This window comes from Cupressus sempervirens, chromosome 11, assembly GCF_028749045.1.
Source record: "Cupressus sempervirens isolate cs-2001-9-10 chromosome 11, ASM2874904v1, whole genome shotgun sequence".
Taxonomy (NCBI): domain Eukaryota; kingdom Viridiplantae; phylum Streptophyta; class Pinopsida; order Cupressales; family Cupressaceae; genus Cupressus; species Cupressus sempervirens.
In genome coordinates, this window is record NC_143128.1 from 307461247 (window position 1) to 307469440 (window position 8194).

An 8194-nucleotide genomic window follows, 5' to 3' on the forward strand; every position below is an offset into this window, starting at 1 on the left:
TTGTTATCATCTTCTTTACCTATCTTGTATATATCCTACCTCCTTCATGACTAAAAAGATAACCTTAAATATAAGATCATAACCCAAAAAATTGTACTCTATTAGATAAAATAAAGTGATGAAAAGTGTAGAAGTCTCCTTGATAAAACTCAAATTTAAATCTTGTTAAACAACAAAATTGTCATATGATGTTGGCTTTATCATAAGAAATCACCAAACCCTTAATCAAAACCAATTCATCAAGTGCAAGTTTATTATTTAAACCAAACTATGTTCTTATACCCAAAAACTATCAACCTGATATTCAATAGTGAATATCTCATTCATCTAATAACTTCACATAAATGATGATTGTATTAGACATAATGGTATTTCTATATGCATGTTCTACAATCACTCCTCTAACTTTCCAAAACCTATCGAAACCAAACTAATAGATATATGATTGTACTACTATCTCTGCTACATAGATAAATACAAGCATCAAATCCTCTGGTAAGATATCTTAACTAGAACATGGTCAAGAGTATATGAAAGTAGTTTCCATCAATGATAACATATCATGCATATTTTGTCACTCTTTCCAACATGTTGTTCTGATGGTGTGTTAGACAGCTCTAGTCAAGGCCTCTTCCTTATTTATGAACTCGTGTAGTCATTCATTCTTCTCAACAAGTGCTTGTTTGAACCTTTGACCGAATTCATTATCTTCTATATTTTTCTTATGTGGCACATGTTGCTGAAAATGCAATCCTTACAAAATGTACTACATGTAACTCCAAAATATAAGATGTAGTTTTTTGTACTGAAGAAAACCTATTTAAGAACAATACCAAATGTTGCACTACTAAATGTGTTTGTAGATGTTTTAAATAAATGAGAGTTACCAAGTTGAACTAAGAGAAGGCATGGATAAACTTGCACCTAAAGACCTAAGTAGACAAGATGTACATTTATTTATGCTATTCTAAAGACTATCATGTAGCTATAAAGTTTCTAGTTTGAATCCATATAACTTTTGCAAATTTTCAAAAATATTTGACTAATTAATTGTACACACGCGCGCATAAGCAATTATCATAAAATTTATGTTTTTATTTTTATTCTTAGACATTATCATAATACACGCTTGATGATCTTCTATTGCAATCATTTTTTTTAATTTTTTACATCTTGAGTAGTGTAGTTACATATACATATGTGTACATATATTAGTGTCTTGTTAAATCTTTGTTGGAATATTTCCTCAACTACTAAATATTTTTAATATATTTACACAAGGACTTAAATATATGTACATTATATACTAAAAATTGTTAGTGTGCATGAATGAACAAAGACAATGTGAATCAAAAGGATTTCATAATCCTTAACATAACCAATCATTCCTCTATTAATGAGAGACAAAATGTGATTGTGTCAAACTTAGTGTTTCTTGATCTTAAAAGGGAAACACAAAGTCAAATTTGAAAGTGATATCTTGCACTCTAAATTAATGAAAATAATTAAACATAAAATTCTATAATATACAATGCATAAAGGTACTTATTACTTGAGAAATTCGCATTTAATTGTACATATACATAATATTCTTGAATATCTAACACAAGAACACACTCTCGAGCTAATCTCAATTTTCTACTACCTTCTAAACTTATATCATCTTCTAAACTTGTGATTTTAAATAGAGTCATCTTGACCATTTAATTGACCACTCTCACTCTTTTCACTAGTGGGTTTAGAGGAATTTCTTGACTTGTTTCGGAAGAAGATGATCCATTTTACAACTTCAAGAGTCATCGCAGTTGCACCTAAAGAAAAACCAACAACAAAGAAAGTAGTTTTCCACTTTTTCTCAGGATTTAAGATGTTTAGTCCCTTAAAGTTGTTTATTGCACTTAATATGAGCACTGAATAGCCAACAGAGTGATGATATATGTTCCAGTATAAACGAAACTTATGATCCCTCTTAGGTTGTAAGAATTGTGAAAATACCTGCAAGTTAAGAATGCCAACCTTTAAAATGGAACACATGAAGCAAAATTTCAAGAAAGTATTTAAGAGAATTCAAGTTTGTAACTGACATGCTTGAAGAAAGTCTTTAATAATTGGTGTTTTATAGTTAATGCATATATTATTTATGCAAGGCCAAGTTCAATACATATAAACATTACAGTGATTTTTTACATTACCTGTAAAGTTGCAAGGCAGAAAATTGCAATCCCAATAGTTCCATGTGAAGTTTGTATTACACCTTTGTAGTAGCTGCCTAACTTCAAACCCATAGCCCAACCAATTGCTCCAATAACATATCCAAAGGATTGGCATATTGCATGGATGTAAAACCATGTATGATATGCAACTTGAAATGTCATTGCATGTCTAGCAATCACAACTCCAATAGGCAACATGATACCCCAACTAACAACATTAATTATCCCATGTACCTAGATTCAAAAGAATATAAGATTAGTAAATATATTAAATTCGATCCATATCATATTAGATAAGTACTTCTACCCAAGGAAAAAAAAAATTGAATGATCTATAGTTAATCAACAAACAAAGAGTGTCTTATTAAACATTTTTAATCCATATCATATTGAATTAATATTTCAACTCAAGCAAACAATAAAGTCATTTTAAAATGAGATACAATAAATCAAATAAATAACAAGTGACCTATTAAACATTAGGATAGGCTAATCACTAAAGACAAAACAAAGTCAAACTTCTTCTCTTTTTTTTCCCATATTCATGAAAATGTAGTGTGTCCTTAAACATTTGCATTTGATGTTACACAACTAGAAAACAATAGTCCCATATTATTATAAGTAGTTTATAGACTCATGTATGAATAGTCCCATTGTAACTACAAAAGAATATCATTGTGACTACAAAAGATATTTCTTTCTTTATTTGATATTTCTATAAAGATTTACATTTACATATAATTTAATAATCATACAATAACAATAACAAAATTATAGTGAAAAATAATACAACAGATTTTATATATCTCCATCTTCAAACGGTGCTTAAGTTTCTTGTTGCTTTTCTAGACTTATTGTGTCAATGTTTTGCATGATCTAATATCAGAGTAAACATGATACATAAAACTGATATCTTTGAAACTTACGTTTTTGAGAGTCTGATGAGATGAATGGGGAGAAGGAAGGGAGGTTGAATTTGACGTCTGTGCAGCTGCATCCCAACCAAACAGCAGCACAGTAACTTCCAATAGCAAGAACAGCTTGAATTGCATCATGTGTGTTGTAACGAATTTCTTCTTCAAATCTTCTCTTTCCTCAAAATCTAGTAAGCATGAACGAAGGGAAGCAAAAACTGTTGGGGATAATTTCATGAGCAACAATAATGGATAATATAGGAGAAACAAATAAACAAGAGAATGATGGATGGCCAATCCCACCATGATGGTTAGGTGTTCATCATCTTTCCCTTACTTTCTACTCCTCTCCTATGCCATTTTACTCACTCTTCACCCAATTTATAGTTGAATTGGCATTTGTCTTTACTTTATTGGCTTCAATTCATTTCAATTACAATCGCTAATTATTCCTACCCCTACAATGAGGAAGATTATTCATTTTCTTCATGATTTGCTTGGAATAGCATTTAGCTGGGCCATTCCATGCTGCTTTCTTCCTCCAGCTTTTGGCATTCGAACTGCCCAAGACTCGCTGAAATTCCAAGTGGGTGTGTGATGCAATCAAGACTTTTAAGTCGTTGTTTGGATAGAGATGTTATGGTCTTCGTAATGATGGTGTTTTTAGGGATAGATGGATGAAATAGAACCATATTTGAAAAGGCAAAGTTCAAGTTCAAGTAAAAACTTAAAATAAAAGTGAATAAATTATGATGTTGTTATGGTAGGAGGAAACAAATAATGTTTGGTGGATTGTTTCAAATATATGTAGGTCATAGTTATAGGTAGTGAACATCTAATTTATGAGAGTGTTATTTTGATCTTAATCTTTAAGTAAGAAAGTTAATCTAAGATTTAAAAACTTTTTAAAAGTTTGACCCAGTCACTTATTAGAAACATCACCCATCCATTATTACTCTCCCTAATATATCTAATTAAATAAAAAACAACTTTGATAAAAACATTATAAGAGTTTTAAAAATTATTGTATGAGATAGCTAAGAATAAAAAAATTATTGGTGGCTTTTTCCTTGGGAAGTATTGGACAATTGTAACTTCCAACAGGACACTAGCTGCAGCAAACTTGACGTTGCTGTAACAGCTACTTTGCTTCTATGTAATTTGTTTTCTATTCTCCCAAAAAATACAATCATTACCTGCGCCAACTTACATCTTTACAGAGATTGAAAATTTGTGAAATGATTCCAGGCAACATAGACCAGCAATAACATGATCAGCTCTATAATCCACTATCTCAAGTTTACAACATACTATATTCTAATGCCAAAATGCTATTCAACATTCAATAAACATATTATCTGTCTCTCTAAAGACATGAACACTTCCACGGAGGTTCTGCACGCTCTAACCCAACAGTGCATTCCTCTCGATTCGGATACATACGCTCTGCGTCTGCAGGACACAAAGACACTCTCACAAGGTAAGAAACTCCATGCCCAAATACTCATTTCTGGATTTTATCAAGACACCTTCTTAGCAACGAAACTAGTAAACATGTATGCCATGTTCGGTGTTTGTTATAATGCCCGCGTTGTTTTTGATAGTATAAAGAAACGCAATGTTTTTTTGTGGAATGCCATGATCAGAGGTTATGCTAGCAATGGGGAATTCGAACAAGCTCATGTACTTTTTCATAAAATGCGGATTTCAGGGGTATACCCAGATAATTTTACCTATACATTTGCCTTAAAGGCATGTGCCGGGCTATTGGATATACAAGGGGGAAAGGAGATCCATTATTGGATTGATAGAAATGGAATTGAATTGGATGTTTTTGTGGGTTCTGCTCTTGTAGATATGTATGCTAAATGTGGTTGTATGGATCAAGCACAGCATTTGTTTGACAAAATGTCTCATAGAAACGTAGTCTCATGGACTGCAATGATTTCAGGATACTGGCAGAATGGGTTTCCCAGTGAAGCTGTCAGGATTTTTAATGAGATGAGAATAGCTGGCGTCATCCTTGATTCAGTCACGCTGATGAATGTCCTTCCAGCGTGTGCCAATTTGGCGGCTCTGCAACAAGGCAAGGTGGTACATGGTTGTATAATTAAAAACAATTTTAGTGGGAATGTTTCTGTGGGAACTGCACTTCTAGATATGTATGCTAAATGCGGAAGTTTTGAAGATGCCCGGCAATTGTTTGACAAAATGTCGGAGCGAGATGTTGGTTTCTGGAATGCTATGATTGTAGGATGTGTTCAAAATGGTGACACGGACAAGGCCTTGAAGCTTTTTCATCAGATGCAGCTGGAAAATGTAACACCAAACTTGGTTACAATTGTAGGTGTGCTGCCAGCATGTGCTCATTTGGCAGCTCTGCAACAGGGCAGATGGATGCATGCCTACATAATTACAAATGGATTCGAGTCAGATGTTTCTGTTGGTAATTGCCTTTTAGATATGTATGTTAAGAGCGGCAGTGTTGAGGATGCCGGGCAATTGTTTGAGAGAATGGCTCAAAAAAGTGTTGTGTCTTGGACTGTTGTGATTTTGGGGTATGGAATGCATGGCCAAGTAGAGGATGCTCTCAATTTATTTTCACAAATGCAACAGGCAGGCGTGAAACCAGATCATGTCACGTTTACAGCAGTTTTGTCTGCTTGTCGACACACGGGATTGCTGGACAAGGGTAGACAGTATTTTGATAGCATGAATAAAGATTATTGTCTTCCACCAAGGATGGAACACTATGCTTGCCTGGTTGATCTTCTGAGTCGAGCTGGGCATTTTGAGGAGGCACAAGACCTTATGAAAAAGATGCCATTACAACCTGATAATAATGTTTTGGGGGCCTTGCTTGGTGGCTGCAGAATTCACTGCAATATTGAGCTGGCAGAGCATGTTTCAAGAAAGCTTATTGAGATAGACCCTAAAAATGCAGGAAACTATGTGTTGCTTTCAAATATTTATGCTGCCGCTGGACAATGGCACAGTGTAGCTAAAATTAGAACACTGCTAAAAGAAAGGGGTCTGAAAAAGATCCCAGGTAGCAGTTGGATTGAGATCAGGAACAGGGTTCATGCATTTCTTGGAGGAGAGCTGGACTGGGCAGACGAAGCAAGTGGAGTATGTGCCTAAGACGAACAATGATATGCACAATTTTTTTATTAACAGAAGTTCTTCAACTCCAATCAAAATAACAAATAATCTTACGTTTTTTGTGACTGTTAGTGTGACCAATCTCATTTCCAGATTATTAAGGAAGAACATGCTTCAACTCCATTCTAAACAACAAATAATCTTGACATTTTTGGTGACTACCATATTGCAAACAGCTCATTTCCAGATACTAAGGAAGAAATCTTCAAGATACAAATTGGCTTCATGATCATCTTTTTAAGAACGTGCTTGGAAACAAATAGGTTCTGTTAAACAAAACCAAGTTTGCAGTTTGAATTAGCAGACACCAAATTTTGTAACATGTTTTTGTTATTTAAAAGGAGAAATTGAAGGCTAAAGTTTTTGTATCGGATTTGTGTTTGTGGAGACTACTGCTGAGGCCTATTAGAAACAAAATGCAATGTAAAATCAGTTTTACTGTTTGAGTTGGCAAATCCAATTTATTGTTCTGTTGGCAGCAGATCAAATGATTGTAGATGAAATTGAATAAATTGAAGAAAGCCCGGAAAGAAGAAGCAAAAGGTGTACCAGTGATTTTCCGGGCCTACAAAAACCAGTAGAGGTAAAGAAGGATTGTTTCAGACTTCATTCTCTACTTGTTAGTTTTCTGGAGGACAGTTTAAAAGCATGGCATAGTAAAGAGATTAGTGATAATCCTTTTAACTTTTAAGATATACTTTTCCTGATTATTTTTTACCTTTGTAGCTCTCTTTTTCCTGTAAGTTAAGAAGAATGCAAATTGGTTTTTGGATTTGATTGTGTATTGTTTTTTTATCATCAACATTTCGGATAACACTGTGTGATCCATCATCAGGATGAGAGTTCAAAGAGAGAAAAAGTCCTTTTCTCTCTTTGAACTCTCATCCTGATGATGGATCACACAGTGTTATCCGAAACGTTGATGATAAAAAAACATACACAATCAAATCAAAAACCTCAAATGGATTGTGGAAATCTGATAATGTTAATTTAAGAAGACTTTCAATTTTGAGAAGGATGTTTCTCCCAGTCATTTCAAGACATTTTTGAGGGTTTCTTTCTTTTAATTTTTTAAAATATTGGAGTTGTGGAAATATTCTTTCATAGTATACTAACACTGTTCTTCCTTCATGTTTTCTGCTTGCTTACAGGCATTTTCATTAAACTTTGGTATCTTAACTCTTGTTTGAGAGATTTTTCCGAACAAGTTTTAAAACCTAGTTTATTTCATGTATGTTGAAGGGTTGGAAGTGTTTCCTGTCAAGTGTTTCTTCGGAATGTATCACAAGTCTTCCCAAGGGACTGCAAAAAGTTCTGGCAGGGGAAAGGTATAAAAATTTCCTGGAGATTTCTCTCCGAGAATGCTTACAGAAATATACTACAATCCTGCAAATCATGGACTGACAGAAAAAGCTTACCCACAGTGACAGTTTTAAACAATTGTAAGACTCTTTTATAGTACAAACTTTTGTTGTTATTAAGTCCTAGGATTGAGTTTACGTCTGCAATGGCAGATACATAATTAGTGGAATTTCAACAAGTTGATAAACAGAATAATATACTGCGAAAAATGGAAGCTTTTATGGACAAAGATTAATTGCAGATAAAAGCAATGGACAAATAAGTTTATGTCATTTATTTGCATGTTGTACAGTTGAAATACCTTTTGGTACTACTCTTGTTTTTGCTTTTTCTTAGAAATGCAATATCCTTAAATTACATGCACTTCATAGAAAGGGTTTTAATTTCAACAAGTTGATAAACGGAATAGCAGATGGATAATTAGTGGAATTTCAACAAGTTGATAAGCAGAATGATATACTGCGAAAAATGGAAGCTACTATGGACAAGAAAGATTAATTTTAGATAAAAGCAACGAACAAAGAAGTTTAGGTCAGTTATTTG

General features: G+C 33.5%; 1 protein-coding gene and 1 pseudogene across 4 annotated transcripts; one reads left to right on the forward strand and one right to left on the reverse strand.

The window, feature by feature from the left end:
* Positions 1 to 1527: 1527 nt before the first annotated feature.
* On the reverse strand, positions 1528 to 3433 carry LOC149529356 (cytochrome b561 and DOMON domain-containing protein At5g47530 pseudogene; annotated as a pseudogene). The gene is made up of 3 exons (XR_016358357.1): positions 3140 to 3433; positions 2193 to 2447; positions 1528 to 1995 (listed from the first exon to the last, which is right to left on the reverse strand). The product of XR_016358357.1 is annotated as a cytochrome b561 and DOMON domain-containing protein At5g47530 pseudogene (transcript).
* A 777-nt stretch (positions 3434 to 4210) lies between these two features.
* Positions 4211 to 7961, forward strand: LOC149529357 (pentatricopeptide repeat-containing protein At3g12770-like). Of its 3 annotated transcripts, XM_089810887.1 has the most exons (3): positions 4215 to 4607; positions 4839 to 6872; positions 7441 to 7961. In XM_089810887.1, the coding sequence occupies exons 1-2, from the start codon at positions 4397 to 4399 to the stop codon at positions 6266 to 6268; spliced, it is 1641 nt and encodes a 546-aa protein (XP_089667013.1). In that variant the 5' UTR covers positions 4215 to 4396; the 3' UTR covers positions 6269 to 6872; positions 7441 to 7961. The 3 variants fall into 3 exon arrangements, with proteins under 3 accessions (XP_089667010.1, XP_089667012.1, XP_089667013.1); XM_089810884.1 differs by having other exon boundaries at positions 4211 to 6872; XM_089810886.1 differs by having other exon boundaries at positions 4211 to 6872; positions 7532 to 7961.
* The last annotated feature ends 233 nt before the right edge of the window (positions 7962 to 8194 follow it).

Coding starts and splice junctions, on each gene's coding strand:
- LOC149529357 (XM_089810884.1), top strand. CDS start 4,397: ATGATCAGCTCTATAATCCACTATCTCAAGTTTACAACATACTATATT.